The sequence below is a fragment of the Mustela nigripes genome, chromosome 3 (assembly GCF_022355385.1).
Source record: "Mustela nigripes isolate SB6536 chromosome 3, MUSNIG.SB6536, whole genome shotgun sequence".
In the NCBI taxonomy this organism is placed as follows: domain Eukaryota; kingdom Metazoa; phylum Chordata; class Mammalia; order Carnivora; family Mustelidae; genus Mustela; species Mustela nigripes.
This window is the reverse complement of record NC_081559.1, coordinates 156,342,795-156,363,567: the sequence shown is the minus strand read 5'-3', so window position 1 is coordinate 156,363,567 and position 20,773 is coordinate 156,342,795. Positions and strand designations below refer to the sequence as shown.

The 20,773-nt window shown below is 37.0% G+C and overlaps 1 protein-coding gene across 5 annotated transcripts in view; it reads right to left on the bottom strand.

Annotated features, from left to right (window-relative positions):
• Positions 1 to 20,773, bottom strand: part of DPY19L4 (dpy-19 like 4) — a 68,458-nt gene that overhangs the window by 34,914 nt on the left and 12,771 nt on the right. For 3 of the 5 annotated variants that reach the window (XM_059394876.1, XM_059394878.1, XM_059394879.1), the window contains exons 3-8: positions 17,726 to 17,850; positions 14,361 to 14,451; positions 13,414 to 13,535; positions 13,164 to 13,309; positions 3,108 to 3,231; positions 260 to 394 (exon numbers count right to left, since the gene is read on the bottom strand). In XM_059394876.1, coding sequence (XP_059250859.1) covers positions 260 to 394; positions 3,108 to 3,231; positions 13,164 to 13,309; positions 13,414 to 13,535; positions 14,361 to 14,451; positions 17,726 to 17,850 — 743 coding nt within the window. The remainder of the gene's footprint in view (positions 1 to 259; positions 395 to 3,107; positions 3,232 to 13,163; positions 13,310 to 13,413; positions 13,536 to 14,360; positions 14,452 to 17,725; positions 17,851 to 20,773) is intronic. The other 2 variants (XM_059394877.1, XM_059394880.1) reach the window with 2 other exon arrangements.

Below are 20,773 nucleotides of genomic sequence, written 5' to 3'. Positions count from 1 at the left end.
TATAAAGGGAAGGCAAAAGGGCTGGAACTGGAGAAGCAGCACATGGTTGACTGGTTAAGTAGACCTTATTTAAGGGAATTTCATAGTGCTTCTAAAAGGGTGGGAAGAATGAGTTTAGCAATCTTTTGAGTAGAGTTATAAATCAGAGCCTATTAAAACATTTCAAAATAAAACTTAGAAGCTTAATGATCTTAAGATACAGCACTATAAAAACATTTATTCTCTGGATTTAAAATCACAATTTCAAAATTCAAAATACCTTGTCACTTTGCTCCAGTGAAAAACTATCTAGCAAGAAAAGAGATATTGCTTGAAGAAATAAGAGATAGTGGCTGTACTCCCACATCATCATAAATGTGTAAGTTGAAGCACTCATCAATAAGTAGCAAAATCTCTAGGGAAAACAAAGAAAGAAACTAAGTATCAGTAGCCTTATTACTATAAAAATCTATGAGGTTCTTACCTCAAAGTTGCAGCTCTATCACTGGTTATACTTTTAAGCTATTTAATTCTAGAAACTTTGTTTTTAAAAGTTATGTAAGTATTACTAAATCCTTATATAAACAGTAAGATCTTAAATAGAGCACACAGAAATCAATGACTTGTCCTTCAAAGTTCAACATCATATTGAGAATTTCAAGATGACAAAGGGAAAAAATTTCAGTACACTTTCAACTCAAAAGAGGTAAAGTAATAAATCTAAGATAATGGTGGCTTTACTAGTCTTGGCTGATGGGCTTTTGTTACTGTGAAGGTAACTCCACTCACCCTAGAAAATATTTTTACTTCTGTAGTGCTTCATATTTCCCTAAGAGTTTCCATTTAAATAGTCTGTTTACATCTCAGCCTATTACATAGTCATGGAAAAAAGCCCATTGCTTTTTTTTATTGCTTCTTAGCAATAAAAGTATGCCCTTCCCCTTCCCCAGTGCTTGTACTGTCAACCACATAAAACTCTCTTTTCCTTTGCTATGGTACTAAACAGAAGGATTTCTTGCCCTAGCCTGAAAAATACCTGGGTAAAATAATTTCTGTCCTTCCAAATGTCATCTCTCAAATGATCCCTTAGTGGGAAACCAAGTCTGACAAATCCACTGTTTCTCAGCATATTTCTAACAACCTCTACTTGCTCCAGGGACCTACATTTTTATTCCCAATTTCCCCACCAGCCATGGTGTCAAATGACTTGGTTCTGATAAGAACAGCAAAGGAGAAGGGTAATAAGGGTCTAGTCAAACCTGAGAAAACAACCATACTCTCTAGAACTTAATCTTTCAGACTCAGCTGACTATACTCAATGATAAATTTTGGAGTCAGAAATACCTCAGGCCATCAGCAGATATAAGGATTTTCGAGCATCCTGAATAAGATTCAGACCAGAGAACAAAATATAAGAGATGGAAGAAGTCTGTCTACCAGTTAGTCAAAGAATAAATACCAACTGCCAGGCCCAGAAAAGCTTAGCACTGACAGAACACATAAGCATCTGCTCTTCATATCACCACAGCTATAAGAGAAAGTGTTCTGGAAACTTCTAATGTAGAACAACCAGAACTGTAATAACAAGGCCTGAAATCATCATCCCCAGAGAAACCAGTTCCAGAAATCAATGAAGGCTCAGATCTAGATCCAGCCTAATTAATCTAGTAGACATGTGGGTGTTACTTCAAGCATAATAGGAAAAAACTACAGTATAATGAAGCAAATTGCTAATTCCAAGGGTTTATTCTCAAACTATTCTAAAGAAAATGCAGCAAAATAAAAAAAATGTATGTCAAACGCAATATGGACAATTAGCTATGTTTTTCCTTTCTCTGACCATTTTCATAATTCTGTGCACTCTGGTCTACCCCTTACCTTGCTCACTTCATTTTCAACAACATCTTTATTGTGAACTATTTTATTATACATATTACTTGACACATTAAGTGTGTTTCAGTAATCAATCACAGATGTCTCCAGATAGCTCCAGATAATGGCACAAATATCTGAGATGCAACTGGGACCACAAGCTCTAGCCTCAAGAATGAGAAGCAAACTACAAAATATGTGATTAAAATATACATTTTGCTGTAATCCTACTTGGTAATGAAAACAAGCAAACTACTGACAGAATGAACAACTCACATGGATGTCAAGGGCATTAGGCTAAATGAAAAAAGCCAGTCTTGAAGGAAAACATACTATATAATTCCATTTGTATAAACTTTCAAAATGACAAAATCATAGTGATAGAGAAGAGAGCAATTCTATTTTTACCAGAAAAATAGAAAATAGGAAGTGCTACCATAAAAGTTAACGTTACAGCCATTTGTAGTCACTCATGGTTTTTTTTTTTTAAGATTTTATTTATTTATTTATTTATTTATTTTGACACAGAGAAAGCAAAAGAGGGAACACAAGTGGGGTGAGTGGGGGAGGGAGAAGCAGGCTTCCCGCTGAACTGGGAGCCTGATGCGGGGCTTGATCCCAGGACCCTGAGATCATGACCTGAGCCGAAGGCAGACACCTAATGACTGAGCCACTCAGGCGCCCCTACAGTCACTCTTTGTATCTTCATTAATATTTCCTTAACTTGCAAAGACTAAAAGCCATCAATATTATAGAAAATGGTAAATTAATGAGACAAATTAATTTTCAAAATAATATATGCTTCATATATTTGTCAAATAACTGTACCAAAACAATGTATCATCTCCTTTTTCCTTAAAATAATTTACCATCTATCTGACTAGACTAACAGCATTATATAATAGGACTACCTAAATATATTCTTTATTATGTAGTAATTAGGCTTCACTAATGATTATAACTTAACTGTTAATATGATTAACTTTAAAATTTTACCCCACAGGGGCATCTGGGTGGCTCAGTGGGTTAAGCCTCTGCCTTCCACTCAGGTCATGATCTCAGGGTCCTGGAATCGAGTTCTGTATCAGGCTCTCTGCTTGGCAGGGAGCCTGCTTCCCTCTCTCGCTCTGCCTGCCTCTCTGCCTACTTGTGATCACTCTCCATCAAATAATAAAATCTTTTTAATAAAATAAAATAACATTTTATATATTTGCAATACACCAAAATTAATTGTGACAAATAAATTTGTACCTTACCTCTCCATAAGTATTTAAGTTGCTTTTTAAATAGCCTGTAAGTGCAGCAATTTGGCATGCGAAATATGGTAGTGCCCAGTTTTCTCTTAAAGGAATGGAGTATTCAATTCTTGTTGTATCTACCCTAAAGTAAGCCATAAATGAAGAGCAAGATAGCAAGATATTATATTTGTGTAACACAGAACTTTTCAAAGCACTTTCACACAATCTCATTGTTCTCTATACCAATCCTGTGAGTTAGGAATAGACAAAGCCACCACTGTCTTATACAGCATCTTTGAACAAATTAAGCATCTCATCCAGCCCCCATACTCTCCCTTCCAGGAAGACTCAGTGCTGCCATGTACTGCTTGGTGGAGAGATGGGCCTCTAGAAAAACTGAAAAAGCAATTTTCAATTGAAAAATTGAAAAGGCACCCCTGCTCTGAGCAGATAGGCCTCATGCTAAGGCAACATAGCTTGAGCAGAAGACACTGGATTTCAGCTCCCACTCTCTCTTAATGAGATAGCTACCCTTCTCTAGAGTACAATCTGCATTACATAATTAGCAGGCCTGACAAACCCAAAGTTCTTATCCTCCCTTATTTAAAGAATATGAAGCTCAGAGAGGTGATATGACCTAATCAAGGTCATACAGCTAATAGGTGACGCAACTGGGATTACAGTGCATATCTTCTGATCTCTTGTTTAATAATCTATTCAATCAGCAGGTTACCTGGAATTACCATTACAGTAGTCCTTCATGTGATATAACCAGAAACTTTTAAAAATTCCCACAACCACAAATACAGCATGTCTTTCCATGCTTTTCCTAAGTTTCTCCTCAATTTGTACTGACAGCAGGTTGTCTCCTGTATATATCCTCAAAAGACCCTTCCAATAATCATTAAATTTGGAATTCATACACCCAACGGCTCTTTTCCACACTGAAACAAAGACTGCTTTAAAAATTTTATGAAAATTACTGTATAACTCTCCTAAACAATGGAGGGGGATATATTAGCATACAATTTAGTTCAACTGAATTATGGTATAGGATATTACATAACAATGAAAATGAATAAACTATTGATATGCCCAATATACATGAATCTCGAAGTAATTATGTTGAGTGGGGAAAAAAAAAAACAAAAAAGCATATGCTGTATGACTCCATTACATAAAATTCTAGGAAATGCAAACTAATTATAATGATAGAAACTAGATCATTCGTTTCCTGAAGACAACAGGACAGTTAGTAGAGGTGGGGTAAGAGAGGTAAAGAAGGAAGCATTACCAGGGGGGAACAAAGAAACTTTTGGGATGACAGATGTTTATTGTACTGATTTTCTTGATGGTTTCATGAGTGTGTCTAAATGCCCGAACTGATCAAACCATACACTTTAAATATACATTTTATGTCAGTTATACCTCAATAAAACTGTTAAAAAGTATTTTAAGAAAACTTGTCTTGGGCGCCTGGGTGGCTCAGTGGGTTAAGCCACTGCCTTCGGCTCAGGTCATGATCTCAGAGTCCTGGGATCGAGTCCCGCATCGGGCTCTCTGCTCAGCGGAGAGCCTGCTTCTCTCTCTCTCTCTCTGCCTGCCTCTCCATCTACTTGTGATTTCTCTCTGTCAAATAAATAAATAAAATCTTTAAAAAAAAAAAAAAAAAAAAAAGAAAACTTGTCTTGTATATGTGATTGAATATAATGAAAAAACAGGATCATATGTGAAGATCAAATGAAATAAAAGCTGTAAAGAACTTAGCAGTGTGCCTACAACCTAGTAAGTGAAATTACACAGAAATTAGACTGGCTCTTTTATAATTCTGTAATAACTACTTTCACTTAATATATTATGATCATCTTTCCATAACTTATGTATCATTAAATACATTTAAAGAATATTTAATGGTCATGACACATCATTATATAGATTGATAATCTAACCAACTTCTATTGTTATATACTTATACTGTTTCTGATACTACATTTTACAAAGATTTTCAAAACATGAACCAATGTTGGCAGCTCCTTCCACCCACAGGTCCTGTCCCTGTGCTTTAATAAAAACACTTTTTTTAAAAAAGATTTTATTTGTTTATTTAACAGAGAGGGAACACAAGCAGGGGGAGTGGGACAGGGAGAAGCAGGCTTCCTGCTGAGCAGGGAGCCCAATGCAGGGTTCGATCCCAGGACCCCCGGATCATGACCTGAGCTGAAGGCAGCCGGTTAACAACTGAGCCACCCAGGCGCCCCTATAAAAACACCTTTTGCACCAAAAACACCACAAAAAACATGAGCCAATGTTTTTGTATAGTAATTATTGGTTTCACTGTTTGGAGCTTATTTTAGTATCTGTATTTTCCAGATGATTGTTCCAATACTATCAACTGAACATCATTTATCCTAAAGACCATCTATTTTCATATAACATCCTTGAAAAATTTATGAAGGTTAACTCTCTACAGACAAATAGGAGATTTCACGTGGCATGAGGCAGGAAGTAGGGAGGAAGGAGAGGATATCTATTTTCAATCAGGATTCCACAAGCTACTCCATCAGCCCAGAACTGGGAAAATAGACCTGGCACTCACCTCTCTTCAAAGGTTCACTCACTACCCTTGTCCAGATCACAGATCACTGCAGGGAAACCTTTAAAACTCTGCACTGGAGAAAGGAAGTCATTGCAACAAAAACTGAGTAAGATCTCTGTCAGTTATTCTCTTCACCTGGACAGGCCTTCCCATTGCTACTTTCTGAACACCTGAGCTACTCTCTTGCCTTCACCATGCTTGACGACTGTGAGGACCAGAAGGCTAACAGTAGGAAGCAAGTCAAATTGGGTCAAATGAGACCCAATTTTTCTCCCCAGTAGCAGAGTCTAACAGCAGCACAAACCAGCAGTTCAAGTAACTAAAATCACCTAGGGTTCATAGGCCTATAGATACATTCACAGAGATTAGCAAACTCTGAGTTTAATTTTGAGTTTTGTTTTTTTTGTTTTGTTTTAAAGTAATCTCTACACCCAACATGGGGCTTGAACTCACAACCCCAAGATCAAGACTGAGCAGCCAGGAGCCCCCTGAGTTTTCATTTTAGACACATCATAGTATAAGCATAATCTGGATCATCTGGATGACTACTTGTAATTCACTATTGCCAAAAGATTTCAGTGTTCACTTCCATGTTTGTGTTAACAATCTAGCTGGCAAGGCAGGACTACTTCAATTGGCTTGAGTTAATCAGGAAAAATAAAGAGACGATTATAATACTAAATGATGTATTGCCAAATAAAAACAAAATGATGTCTTGATCACTGTGGTAAAAAAAGATTTTATAGGGGCGCCTGGGTGGCTCAGTGGGTTAAGCCGCTGCCTTCGGCTCAGGTCATGATCTCAGGGTCCTGGGATCGAGCCCCGCATCGAGCTCTCTGCTCAGCGGGGAGCCTGCTTCCCCCTCCCTCTCTCTCTCTGCCTGCCTCTCCATCTACTTGTGATTTCTCTCTGTAAAATAAATAAATAAATAAATAAATAAAAAAAAGATTTTATAGTGGACTGAGGAGAGCACTACAGGATGAAAAGTGAGTCCTCTCACAGTACCCACCTGTGCAGGCTTGCCACACTCAAAAGAACCTCCTGGAAGGGTAGCTTATTTATGCTGAGAGCAGAAATCTGGTTCTAGCAAAATATCATTTTCACATTAAATTAATCTTTTCAGTTATTATTTTTCTGGTTGATTATTTCATTAGTATATTGGTTTCAGTTTTATAATACCATAAGCAGCGTAAGCAGTCAGAGCATTACCTAGTTTTATATATAAACAGCATTATAATTCAAATTATTTAAGTAAATACATGGAACCCATGAAAATACAGAACTAAAGTTTGAGAAATGTTGAGTTGGATAACATATAAAACAGTTTGGCATATCAATGCATAATGTGTGGAAGTTAAAAAACATTTACATAGGGGCGCCTCGATGGCTTAGTGGGTTAAGCCTCTGCCTTCAGCTCAGGTCATGATCTCAGGGTCCTGGGATAGAGCCCTGCATCACGTTCTCTGCTCAGGAGGAAGCCTGCTTCCCCCTCTTTCTGCCTGCCTCTCTGCTTACTTGTGATTTCTTTCTCTATGTCAAATAAATAAATAAAAATCTTAAAAAAAAAAAAATCTACACAGTATCAGTATAACTTCTGATGGCAGCATATTGCCTTGCACTGATATATCACAAATTACCTAATCATTCTCTTCTATTTAGATGATTTTCTAATTTTTTATATTATTGTCCTTTTCTGGATTACTGCCTTGCAACAAAGTAGAATTCCTGGGAAAGACTATCACCTATATTGAAAAAGCTTACACATGCGTGAGTATTCTGAGTATACCAATAGAATCACAACAGAACCAGCATGGTATGTCACCATTATTTTGTTAGCTATACCTTTAGAACATGTGCATTTCCTCGCATCTTACCTCTTTATTATTACTAATGAAAATTATTTTGGGGGGGGCAAAGACTAACTTTTTTTTTTTAAGATTTTATTTATTTGAGAGAAAACAGAGGCAGGAGGAGGGGGTAGAGGGAGAGGGAAAGTAGGCTCCCCACTGAACAGGGTGCCTGATGTGGGGTCTGACCCCAGGACTCTGAGATCATGACCTGACCAGAAGGCAGACTCTTCACTGACTCAGCCACCCAGGCGCCCCCAAAGACTAACTTTAATATACACTTTTAATCACACACTTTTTTTCTTTGCCCTTCAAATACAAAGATGTTTCCACTGAAATGATACCCAGATATATATTTGTAGATTAGGAGATCAGTAGGGACTGTTCCATATTGTTTATATGTGAAGCCGGGTCTCAGGTTAGCCCATTTTTGTGATACATGTTACAGGGGAGTAAGTTGCCCCTGATTTTTTTCCCCCATTACTGTCTATACAGTGTGGTTTCCTAAAATTTCCTCTTAATTTTCTAGTATGTCTACATCTTTTGGTTTTATAATCCTGCTTTCCCCTTCTGGTATTAAGGAACATGTAACACAAAATATAATTACCAACACCAATAACATGACAGAATGACTAATATCTTTTTATACTTTTTTAGACATTCATATATAAACTCTAAAGCTGGTGCATAGGGGTGCCTGGGTGGCTCAGCTCAGGTCGTGACCTCTGGGTTTGAGATCAAATCCTGTATTGGGCTCCACACTTAGTGTGGAGTCTGCTTGGGACTCTGTTCCTCTCCCTCTGCACCATCCCCCAACCTCACTCACATGCACGCACTGTCTCTCTCAAATAAATAAATAAATAATCTTAAACAAAAGCTGGTGAATAGAAAAAGCATATTCTCTTTCACAGCATCAAAATATATTTTGCAGCATAAAATATACCAATGAAAAATGAACAAAGAGCAAAACAAATAAAAACTACTTGCTAAGAATGTTTTAATTGCCAAAGGATACATTTTAGTAGGACATATCAGGTTAATTTTTCTACCTAACTCTAGCTCCAGCTCCCCAGGATACACACTGTACAATGAAATAAGGCAATTTCCTTCTAATTCTAAGTGTCTCTAAATACTCTATTTGGCAAGGACTCCTATTATTCTTTAATGCTATTATTCTTACACGAAAAAGTTGCCTGGGCTTCCTCTTCAAGCTTCTGATAAAGATAAAGATAAGTCTAGAAATTAAACAAAATGAACATTAAAAATTCACAACTAGGGTGCCTGGCTGGCTCCATTGGAAGAGCATGTGACTCTTGATCTCAGGGTCCTCAGGTTAAGCTCCTCATGGAGGACATGAAGCCCACTTAAAGAAAAAGAAAGTCTTCTGCCTGTAGTAGCCAGTTTCCAAGATGGTCTGCAATGTATTAAAATCCTGTGTAGTTACTTCCCACAATGCACCAAAGTCAGTGCATGATCAATAGAACATGGCAGAGTAATGTCCTAACATTTCTGGTATTAGGTTATAAGAGATCTCACTTCCATGATGGCACATTCACTCCACACTCTTGGATCACTCATGCTAAAGAAAGCCAGTAGCCAAATTGTGAGCAGCTCTATGGTGAGGCTCATGTGATGAGAAACTAAGGCCTTCCAGGTCAACAATCAGCAAGTTACTGAGGCTTCTTTATTTGTCAGAGAGAGCAAGCGAGAGCGAGCACAGGCAGACAGAGTGGAAGGCAGAGTCAGACGGAGAAGCAGGCTCCCTGTGGAGCAAGGAGCCCGATATGGGACTCGATCCCAGGACGCTGGGATCATGACCTGAGCCGAAGGCAGCTGCTTAACCAACTGAGCCACCCAGGCGTCCCTGTTACTGAGGCTTCTTGTAAAAAAGTCACATGAATGAACTTAGAAGTAGACAGCTCAGGCCAGTCAAGCCTTCAGATGACTATAACCCTAAACAACTTTTTTTTTTTTTTTTAAGATTTTATTTACTTTTTTGGCAGAGAGCAGAAGAGCACAGAGGGAACAGCAGAGGAAGAGGGAGAAGCAGGCTCCCAGTTGAGCAGGGAGCCCTCTGTGGGGCTTGATCCCAGGACATCTGAGCCACCCAGGTGCCCCACCCTAACCAACTCTTGACTGTAACTTCAAAAACGGGTCCTGAAACAGGACCACCCAGTTAAGCCACTGTAGATTCCTGACCATCAGAAACTGCCATAATGGTTATTGCTTTAAGCTGTTAAGTTTAAGGCTGATTTGATATGCAGCAATAACTAACACATCACATAATCAAGAAAGCAATCCTTCAATTATTGTAAATGCCAGTTTTGTACTAAATAAATTTCATTCTAAAAAGCAAGACTTCCTAGACCTAGTCTATGAGTTCTGAAATACTTGGAGTGGACTATTAAATTTCTAACAATGAATCCTAATAGAATTTTAGAAAAGTGCACGGCAACTCAAAATACTCTCTAACAAGCACTTTTCTGATATAACAAGAAATCATCTTATCCTTGTAGCATCTACACTAGATTCTCTAATATTAGTCTATACTAAAAGGAACTAAAGCTCCATTGAGAGGTAGCTAATTCCAAATCTTTCACAAGGAATGTATAAGCTGATCCTGCTCACCTTGTTGAGCCAGAAAACAACAGAGCTTTAAAAAATTAATGAAGATGTGTTAAAAGAACAGCAGTTAGCCTGAAAGGACTTGTATTAACCAAAGTTGTAACAACTTGAATAACAAAAACAACGGTGGTAATAGATTTAGCACTAATCAATCAATGAAAATCCCAACTTAGAAAAACATGCTTAGAAAAGAGAATACCAATGTTTAAAAAAAAAAGAAGACATACTGACTCAGTCAATGGAGCACACAACTCTAAATCTCAAGGTTTTGAGTTCAAGCCACACGTAAGGGTAGAGCCTACTATAAATAAATAAATACACACACACATATACATATATACATGTATATATATATATATATAACTTATTAAATATATAACTATACTAAAAATATTTTTTTAAAGAATATCAAAAAGCTTATCACTATATGAAGCAGCCATTAAATAATTTCCTAGAAATGGGTAAAGTGAAATTAAGCATTTTTCTGACTTTCTAATAGTAACTGAATTTAAAGGTAACCAAAGAACCCTGGTTAACTAAGAAATACTCTAGGGATGAATACTCTAGGGATGCCCGGGTGGCTCAGTCAGTAGAGCATCCAACTCTTGATCTTAGGATTTTAAGTTCATACCCTGTGTTTTGGGGATGGAGCCTCCTTAAAAAAAAAAAAAACAATAAAGAAAATAAAGAAAAACTCTACCTTTTAAGAATGAAGAATATAGCTAATGAAAACAGAAAAATGTAATTTAAGGGGCACCTGGTTGGCTCAGTTGGTTAAGCATCCAACTCTTGTTTTTGGCTCAGGTCATGATCTTGGGGTCCTGGAATTGAGCCCTAAGTTGGGCTCCCTTGCTTCCTCTCTCTCCCCCTGCCTCTCCCCCTCTTATTTGCACTCTCTCTCTCTAAAATAAATAAATCTTTAAAAAAAGAAAAATATAATTTAATAAACCCTGATGTAATCACTAATTTCAGCAAAGATTAGCAACTGGAGTTACAACCCTTAGGTAAATGGTTAATGTTAAAATGGACATTCATGTGGTACCCCAAACACCACACAAATTATATTCTAGTCATACTAGTCAATGAAGAGATCTGTCGTCCCCCAAACCAACAGTCAATCTCAGACTCAGTAGAGGTAGGCCACATAAACACCATGTAACTTTTAATATCTTGGAACATGAAAAACCCATCATCTAAGATTTTTTTTTTTTTATCTATGATACATTCTAACTAGAATTGTTCTCTTGAATTCATCAAGCCTTTGATATAACTTCCAGATTACAGAAACACAAAGAGGAAAGAGCTAGATGACACCACAAGAAAGCAAAAAGAGAAATAAATCCATAAGGTGGGACATTCTGTAGGACAACTAACTGGTCTCTTCAATTAAAAAAAAAAAAAAGGGATTATGGAGGGCTTAAACAGAATTAAGGAGGGGCACCTGCTGGCTCAGTCAATAGAGCACTGGATTCTTGATCACACGTCTTAAGTTCAAGTCTCACATTGGGCATAGAGCTTATTTAAAAAAAAAATGGGCAGGAGCACAGAGTCTGAAGCAGGGCTCAATCTCATGACCCTAAAATTACGACCTGAGCTGAAATCAAGAGTCATACCCTTAACCAGACGCTTAACCGACTGAGCCACCCCGGTGCCCTTAAAGAAGATTTTTTAAAAATCCTTTTTATCAAATCACTGGCAACATGTGACTCTAAATATAAACAAAGCCCAGTAAGAGCTATAGATCTTAATGCTGAGTCTCAATAATTTGAAAGTAGTGTATTTTTTATTTAGCAATTGCCAAAAGAAAATGTTGTGACAGAATGTTTCATTTTTAAAAACTTAGTCATGATAAGTGTTAGGGGAGAAAAGTATAATGGAAAGAAAGAATATCCATCCTTTAAAACTAAACTTTAGACACTGACCAATGCCAAGAAAATTTTTAGGTCTCAAATCAGCCCTCCATTTCTAAAGACCCACTGCCTACCCTCTTTTTACTCACAATTAAAGAAAGGGGGATGCTTTGATTACCAAAAGGGATGGGTTTATTCATTCAGAGCACTCTGTGATAGATTAATATAGACTCCTTATCTGTGGTGATTAACTTAATAGTGATATATGTGATGCCTTTCCTTTTCACAAAATAATGTCTTCAGTTTTAAATAAAAGAGGAAAGAAAGGGCACAACCATGTATACCAATGTTACTATGTCTGATAAAAGAGAGATGTAAGGTAGATGTATTATACTTCATATACTTTGTGTTGCATGACAAATGACCACACAAGTATAGACTTAAAACAACATAAATTTATTAGCTCACAAACCTACCCCAGTATTTCTGAATATTCTGCTCAGGGTCTCCCTAAGCTAAAATCAAAACATCAGCCAGGGTTGCTGTTCTCATCCCAGGGCTCGTGGTCCTTCCCAGGGTCACTGGTTATTGGCAAAATTCATTTCCTCCTCACTTCACAGCAACGGCGCAGCAATCCATCTCATGCTTCAAATATCTCTGACTTGCCCTTCTGCACCAGATGTAAAAAGATCTCCACCTTTAAGGGCTCATATGGTTGATTAGATCAGGTCCACTAGGAAATCTTCCTACTTTAATATCAACTGTGCCATTTAACATAACAATCACAGGAATGATATCTCATCTTATGCACAGGTGGGGATTAGGGTGTGGAATATTTGGGGGGGTGGCATTTTTAGAACCAAATACCACAGCCATAAAAAAATAAAACTGTAAAACTCAATTTAAAAACCATTTCTTGGGACGCCTGGGTGGCTCAGTTGGTTGAGCAGCTGCCTTCGGCTCAGGTCATGATCCCAGCATCCTGGGATCGAGTCCCACATCGGGCTCCTTGCTCCGCAGGGAGCCTGCTTCTCCCTCTGACTCTGCCTTCCACTCTGCCTGTGCTCGCTCTCGCTCTCTCTCTCTTACAAATAAATAAATAAAAATCTTAAAAAAAAATAAAAATAAAAACAAAAAAATAAAAACCATTTCTTACCTGTTAATAATGAACCATGCAACAGTAAGCATTCCTGCTAGCCATGTTCCACTCATAAGCCAACTTGTAACAAATAAAGCAGTAACATATATTCCTTGCAATCCAAAAACAATGCCAATATAGAAATAAACTGGCTCAATAATCTCCTAATTGGGGGGGAAAAAAGAGGAGATAATATAGTGACATTACATAATTTTAATTATTTACAAATATGTAAGAAAATAAATATTAAAGTCAAAAGAAAACATACATTGCTACCAGTTGCTTGATATAAAACACTGGCAATAAGTTCTGGATACAGAGACATTTGCTGCACTGCATTTATAGTCTTCAGAGATACAGTTTTGTTATTGTGTGTCAATTCATAAACACCTAAAGACAGAAAAATTTTTCTCCAGATTATTTATTCTGCTTTACAATAATTAAACATGTCATTCAGAGATCATTAAATATTTTAAATATTTACTAATTACCAAGAAAAATCTCAAAGTAAAATACACTGAGTGTGCCTCATTTTTCCAATGCTTTTATTAAGTATAAGAGAGTAATACTTGTACTCTAAGACAAATCTCCAAATTCAAGGATTCCCACATAGTAGAACAATGTTTTATTTTAGAGAAGCATTGTTATTAAAAATATAAATGTGGGGCGCCTGGGTGGCTCAGTGGGTTAAGCTGCTGCCTTCGGCTCAGGTCGTGATCTCAGGGTCCTGGGATCAAGTCCCGCACCGGGCTCTCTGCTCAGCAGGGAGCCTGCTTCTTTCTCTCTCTCTCTCTGCCTGCCTCTCCGTCTACTTGTGATTTTCTGTCAAATAAATAAATAAAATCTTAAAAAAAAAAATTTATATATATATATATATATATATATATATATATGCACCTGAGTGGCTCAGCTGGTTAAGTGACTGCCTTCAGCTCAGGTCATGGCCCTGGAGTCCCAGGATGGAGTCCAGAAATCGTACCCCCTGCTCAGCAGGGAAGTCTGCCTCTCCCTCCGACCCACTCCCATCCTGTGCTCTCTCTCTCTCAAATAAAATAAAATCTTAAAAACAAACAAACAAACAAATGTGGGGGGTACGCAGCTGATTCAATCGGTAGAACATGCGACTTTTGACCTCAGGGTCCTGAGCTTAAGCCCCATGTTGGTACAGTTTAAAAAACAAACAAACAAACAAAAAAACAAATGTGGTTATCATACCTCTTTCAAATGAGGGCGCTTTTAACATATCTTTATAATAAGAGTAATAAATGGCACTGTCACCTTGAAATGTGATTTCTCGTTCAAGTTCCTAAAAGAAAATGAAATGATTACTTAAATACCAGTATCCTAAATTTCACCTGCAATCTTCTTTCTCTTCATCTTCTAAATTAATGCTATTTATCCTTTTATTCAAAGAAACATGCTTGAATTTTTCTTTAATCACTAGTGGCCACATTAAGGAGTTAAACTTTTCAATAATCTGACAATTATTTTAATTAAACACCTAAGGTTTGGGGCACCTGAGTAACTCAGTCAGTTAAATGTCCAACTCTTGATTTGGGCTTGCGTCATGATCTCAGAATCCTGAGACTAAGCCCTGCATCAGGCTCTGTGCTCAGCAGAGTCTGCTTGAGATTCTCTTCTGCTCTCTTTGCCCTTCTCCCTGCTCACATGCTCTCTCTCAAATAAACCAATCTTTAAAAAAAAAGAAAGAAAGAAAGAAAGAAACACCTAAGGTTTAAAATGGATTGTAGCTCATAAGGCATTTACCTTATTATATATAAGGAAAATCTAGAAGGAAAGCCAGAAAAAATGCTCTAAGGACAGCAAGAATAGTAAGGCAGGTAATAAAAAATGATGGTTGAGGGGCGCCTGGGTGGCTCAGTCGGTTGGACCCTCTGCCTTCGGCTCAAGTCATGGTCCTGGGGTCCTGGGATCGAGCCCCGCATCGGGCTCTCTGCTCGGCAGAGAGCCTGCTTCCTCCTGTCTCTCTCTCTGCCTGCCTCTCTGCCTACTTGAGATCTCTATCAAATAAATAAATAAAATCCTAAAAAAAAAATGGTTGAAGTGTTAAAGTCCATAATAAAAAAAAAATTTTAAGAAGAAATCAGTATTTTCTATTGCTTTTCTACTTCCTTAAATATCTAGAACAATAAGCCCTTAACTCTTTTCTATAGCAAGAACACCTAATCAGTGCTTTTCAAAAGAAATTCCAGACACAGAGGCAAATCTTAAGTTCCTAAAATAGAGTTATACAGTGTGCCTGAGTGGCTTGGTCAGTTAAGCGTCTGACTCTCGATTTCAGCCCAGGTCCTGAGCATGACCTGAGGGGTCATGAGATGATCTCCTGAGAGATCATGACCTAAGGGGTCATGAGAAGGCTCATGACCTATTAGGGTCGTGAGACTAAGCCCAGCTCCACATCAGACTCCACGCTCAGTAGGGAGTCTGTGATTCTCACCCTTGCCTCACCACCCAACTCATGTTCTCTCTTGCTCTCTAAAAATAAATAAACCTTTTTAAAAATTATTATTAAAAAATTGGGCAATATAGGTAATTCAAAAACCATGAAAAACCTTGCACATTTCATGATAAATCAAGCTTTTGTAAATCTATAGTCTCTGAAAATGAAACTCCTTTATTTTCATGCATAACATTTATCAATTAATGTAAAAGGTATCAGAGCAGTTTTTCCTAAGTTTGGCTAACAGAATTTCCTGAGATATAAATGGGTATTACCCATTTAAAGAGTTCTTACCCACATAAAGAGTTCTATAGTTAAATAAGTTGTGCAAAGGCAGCATTCAAGAAAACGGGTTTCTTTAAGACTTCCTAGAGTATCAGTATGTCTTATGCAACTGTGAATCTCTAGGAGGAGACTTTTTCTAGATCTATTTGACCAGTGACTTTTTTCCCCATTTAGAACTTATTGATCAAAATAAATTTCCTTAACAACAAAAATCAGGTAAATTTCCTTAAAATGATTCTTTATGAATGGAAACAGATTTGTTTCTAAGATTTCAAAGATATGAACTTTGGATCACTGCTTCTCAAATTTAATGTGCATATGAGTTTCAGACATCTTATTAAAAGATCTCTAATTAGCGGCAACTGGGTGGCTCTGTGGGTTAAGTGGCTGCCTTCGGCTTGGGTCATGATCCTGGGGTCCTGGAATCGAGCACTACATCGGGCTCCCTGCTCAGTGGAAAACCTGCTTCTCCCTCTCCCTCACCACTCTGCATGCTTGTGCTCTGTCACTACCTTTCTGCTAAATAAAAAAATCTTAAAAAAAAAAAAGATCTCCGATTAGATTTTGATTCTAAAGTGGGGCCTGAGAATTTGCAAATCTTTTTTTTTTTTTTTTAAAGATTTTATTTATTTATCTGGCAGACAGAGATCACAAGTAGGCAGAAAGGCAGGCAGAGAGAGAGAGGAGGAAGCAGGCTCCCTGCAGAGCAGAGAGCCCGATGTGGGGCTCAATCCCAGGACCCTGGGATCATGACCTGAGCCGAAAGCAGAGGTTTTAACCCATTGAGCCACCCAGGTGCCCCGAGAATCTGCAAATCTAAAAAAGCTCCCAGGTAAAGTCAATGTTCCTAAATCATACAGTCTTATAAAAAACACAGTATTTTTTGATGCATGCCTTCTATATTTTCAAATCTTTGGTTGTTCTCAATACTGCTTACCCAACAGAATTGCTTGGACATATTTTAAAACACTGATCCTAGATACTTCCCGCTACCCCACCTAAGAATATGTGAACTTTTTAAAAGCTCATCAGATGGTTCTATTGTACATCCAGTATTATCAAGGAAATAGGATATGCTACAATAATAGCTTTTGTCAAATCAATACAGGCAATTATTCAGCTAAATGTTTTGGTGGGATGAGGTCAATCAATGGCTGCTCAAAAATAAGAACAACAACAAAACAGTTTGGACTAAAAAAGAAAACAAAACTCTTTAGAGTCAAGTGGTAACTCTGTGAACCTTATCAATCCATGAAAAGTATATCTGATTGTGAAGGAAAGTCTGAGAACAAATTTACTCAAAGGCTAAATTATGAGTTATGTAAGTAACTACAGTGACTAAAGGGTCTGTGGAATACACATGATTTAAAACCAGACATTAAACATACTAATATGTAGAGACATCTTAATAAATACTGTCATGTATGTTAATCATTTCCATACCCCCAAAACATTCTAATCATGTAATCTAAAAATTAAAATATTTTACTACTGAAATGGTTTTGAAATGTAAACTACCAAAACTAGTAAAAGTATGACTAAACTTGGTAACATTTCACTGTCATTAAAAGCCCCTGATAGATTAGTAGCACAATAAATAAAAAGCATCCTCATAGTTTTTATTCCATGGCCTGGAAATACATTGTATTACATTTTTCAAGGTTGATGTTTTGACTGTGTTCTCAAAATAGCTCCTACACCATTTTGTGTCTAATGACTGTACATAAGAAAGCACTTGTCATACTTACACATACAGTTTGGCTCCCTGAAAAATACATTATTTAAAGTTAAATACTCAAACAACTTCCATATGCTCAAAATTCTTTCTTCTTACCTGCCTGTTGGAAAACCAGAATTTCCGTTCATGGTATGCTGATAAATAGAGAGCATACATCATACCACTAGTAACTGCTGCAAGACAGCCAATGAAAATCTTTGCAAAGCGCTGAAATAATACATCTGAAAAAGCATATTAAAAGTAATCAGATGTAGATGATATTTATATTAATCCACTTCTATTTTTAAAAAGTAATTAAAAGGTAGTATATACGCTTGATGTGAGGAAAATGGCATTCTAACTCTGTGTTCTTCCTCCCCAAAACCTATATCCCCAGTCTAATGAGAAAAACAGCAGACAAATTTCAAAAGAAAGACATGCTAAATATACCTGACCAGTATTCCTCTGAACTGTCAAGGTCACCGAAAACAAGGAAAACCTTAAAAACTGCCACACCCAAAAGAGTCTAAGGAGACATGCTGACTAAATGTCATTCATGTGGGATCCTGGAACAGCAAAAGGACATTTGGTAATTAAGCAAATCTGAATAAAGTATGGATCTTTTTTAAAAATAGTGTATTATGAAATACTATGCAGCCATCAAGAGATACAAAATCTTGCCATTTGCAATTACATGGATAGAACTAGAGGGTATTATGCTAAGTGAAATAAGTCAATCAGAAAAAGACAACTATCATATCATCTCTCTGATATGAGGAATTTGAGAGGCAGGGTGGGGGGTCATGGGGGTTAGGGAGGGAAAAAATGAAAATACATGGGTTGCGAGGGAGACAATCCATAAGAGACTCTTAATCTCACGAAACAAACTGAGGGTTGCTGGAGGGTAGCGGGGTAGGGACCTTGGGGAGGGTATGTGGACATTGGGGAGGGTATGTGCTATGGTGAGTGCTGTGTAAGCCTGATGATTCATAGACCTGAACCCCTGGGAAAATAATATAGTATATGTTAATAAAAAAAATAAAAAATAAAAATAGTGTATTAATACTGGTTCCTTAAGTGTACCAAAAATACCATACTAATACAAAATGTTAATAAAAGGGGAAATTCTATGTGTGGGCAGAAGGAGGGTGTAAGAAGGGAACTCTGCACTATCTGTCCAGTTCTATAAACCAAAAAAGATTTCAAAAATTAAAGCCTACTACTCGGGCGCCTGGGTGGCTCAGTGGGTTACTATCAATAGCATTTCCTATCAAGGAATTTTTTTCTTTACTGAGGAATAATTTACATACTATAGATTACAGCCATTTAAAATATATGTAATTCAATCATTTTTAATTGTTTATATATTTAAAACATCATATGCAACTATTATATATATGTAACTATTTCTTTTTTTTTTTTTTTAAAGATTTTATTTATTTATTTGACAGAGAGATTACAAGTAGGCAGAGAGAGAGAGGAGGAAGCAGGCTCCCCGCTGAGCAGAGAGCCCGATGCGGGACTCGATCCCAGGACCCCGAGATCATGACCTGAGCCGAAGGCAGCGGCCCAACCCACTGAGCCACCCAGGCGCCCTATATGTAACTATTTCTTGATGAATAACATAAGACACATGTGAATTTTCTACACACAGGATGATTTAATCCTGCTCTACTCTAGCTATTAGGTATAACAAGCACAGGCCTAAGGCCCCAAAGCCCAATGTTTGATTACTGAATGATCTGTAAAACTCAACTTGCTGATTTATGAGGTTAGCTAAACTAAAATCTAAGCCATTTTCAAAATATTATTTAATAAATATTAGTTTTCATGGAACACATAGAGACATTAGTAGACAAAGCAGTTAGATATGACTGTCAGTAAGAATTACATTGAAAATGCTTGAAAAACACTACCCAATAAATCAAATATTAGTATCAGTATGATACAATTGTTTTAAAATTACTGCTTTCAAAAGCATGGCCTGGCACATAGTAAGAGCTCAGCAAATACTACTATTGTTGAGATATAGAAGTATACATGCAAAAATACATAAGATAGTTAATTAAAGCAATGTTAACACAATATGAGCTATAAAAAGCTGGTAAAAAACATCAATGGTGGCAGTTTGGCAAAGGTGCTTCAAAGTTTCCGAACATGTGTCCTGGTTTGTTTGGGTTTTTTTCCCCATTAATTCTCTGGAATAATTTTTTGCTCATTAATTCTTTAGATAATGGCAAGTTAATCCTAATTGTCAGGGGTTATTACAAAAAGTATGTAAATCAAATCCTACATATAAATGCCTTACCTTAATACTAAATATGGTGTTTTCAAAGTTTATTGTGAAGAGTCAAATATGGAATAAGAAAAAAAGAGCACTAAATAAATATCAGTATCAACAATACAGGGCATAGTTAGGTAACATTTAAAGCAAAGGAAAAAGTTAAGGACATATTAGGAAAAGAAATGTAGGATTCCATTTCACAAAAAGGAAAAAAAAAAGAAAAGAAAAGTATAAGGGCACTGAAAAAAATGTAAGTAAAACTTGCCAAAACTTTTGTTCGATCTACTGGAATTATTTATACATTTTATTTTATAACACATTTCTCTATTTTCCACATCTCTAGAAATAAAAAAAATATGTTTTTGTATTCAGGGGGAAAATACTATTTTATAGTAGTTAGCTCTAGATTGTTTAATTATCTTTCTTGTATTTTCCAAAATGTTTTAAATGACCACTCTATTAGTAAGCTTTTCTATGATTAAAAAAAAAAAAAATTACCCCAAACCACTAGTGGCTTACAAAATACAGGTTTATTTCTCACTTATGCTACTTGTGGGTTTGGGGCCCATAGTGACTCTTCACCCAATTCCACACTTTAGATTAGCTGTGGCTCTTTTTGTATCTTCTTCAGAGTCCCAGATTGGGGTCAGTAGCTATTCTCATGAAAGAGGGTAAGAGCAGGAGAACTGGACGCCTGGATGGCCCAGTCATTCATTTAAGCATCTGCCTTCAGCTTAGGTCATAATCCCAGGGTCCTGGGATGGAGCCCCACATCAGGCTCCCTGCTCTGTGGGGAGCCTGCTTCTCTCTCTCCCTCTGCCTGCCACTCCCCTTGCTTCGGCTCTCTCTCTCTCTCTCTTTCAGTCAAATGAATGAATAAA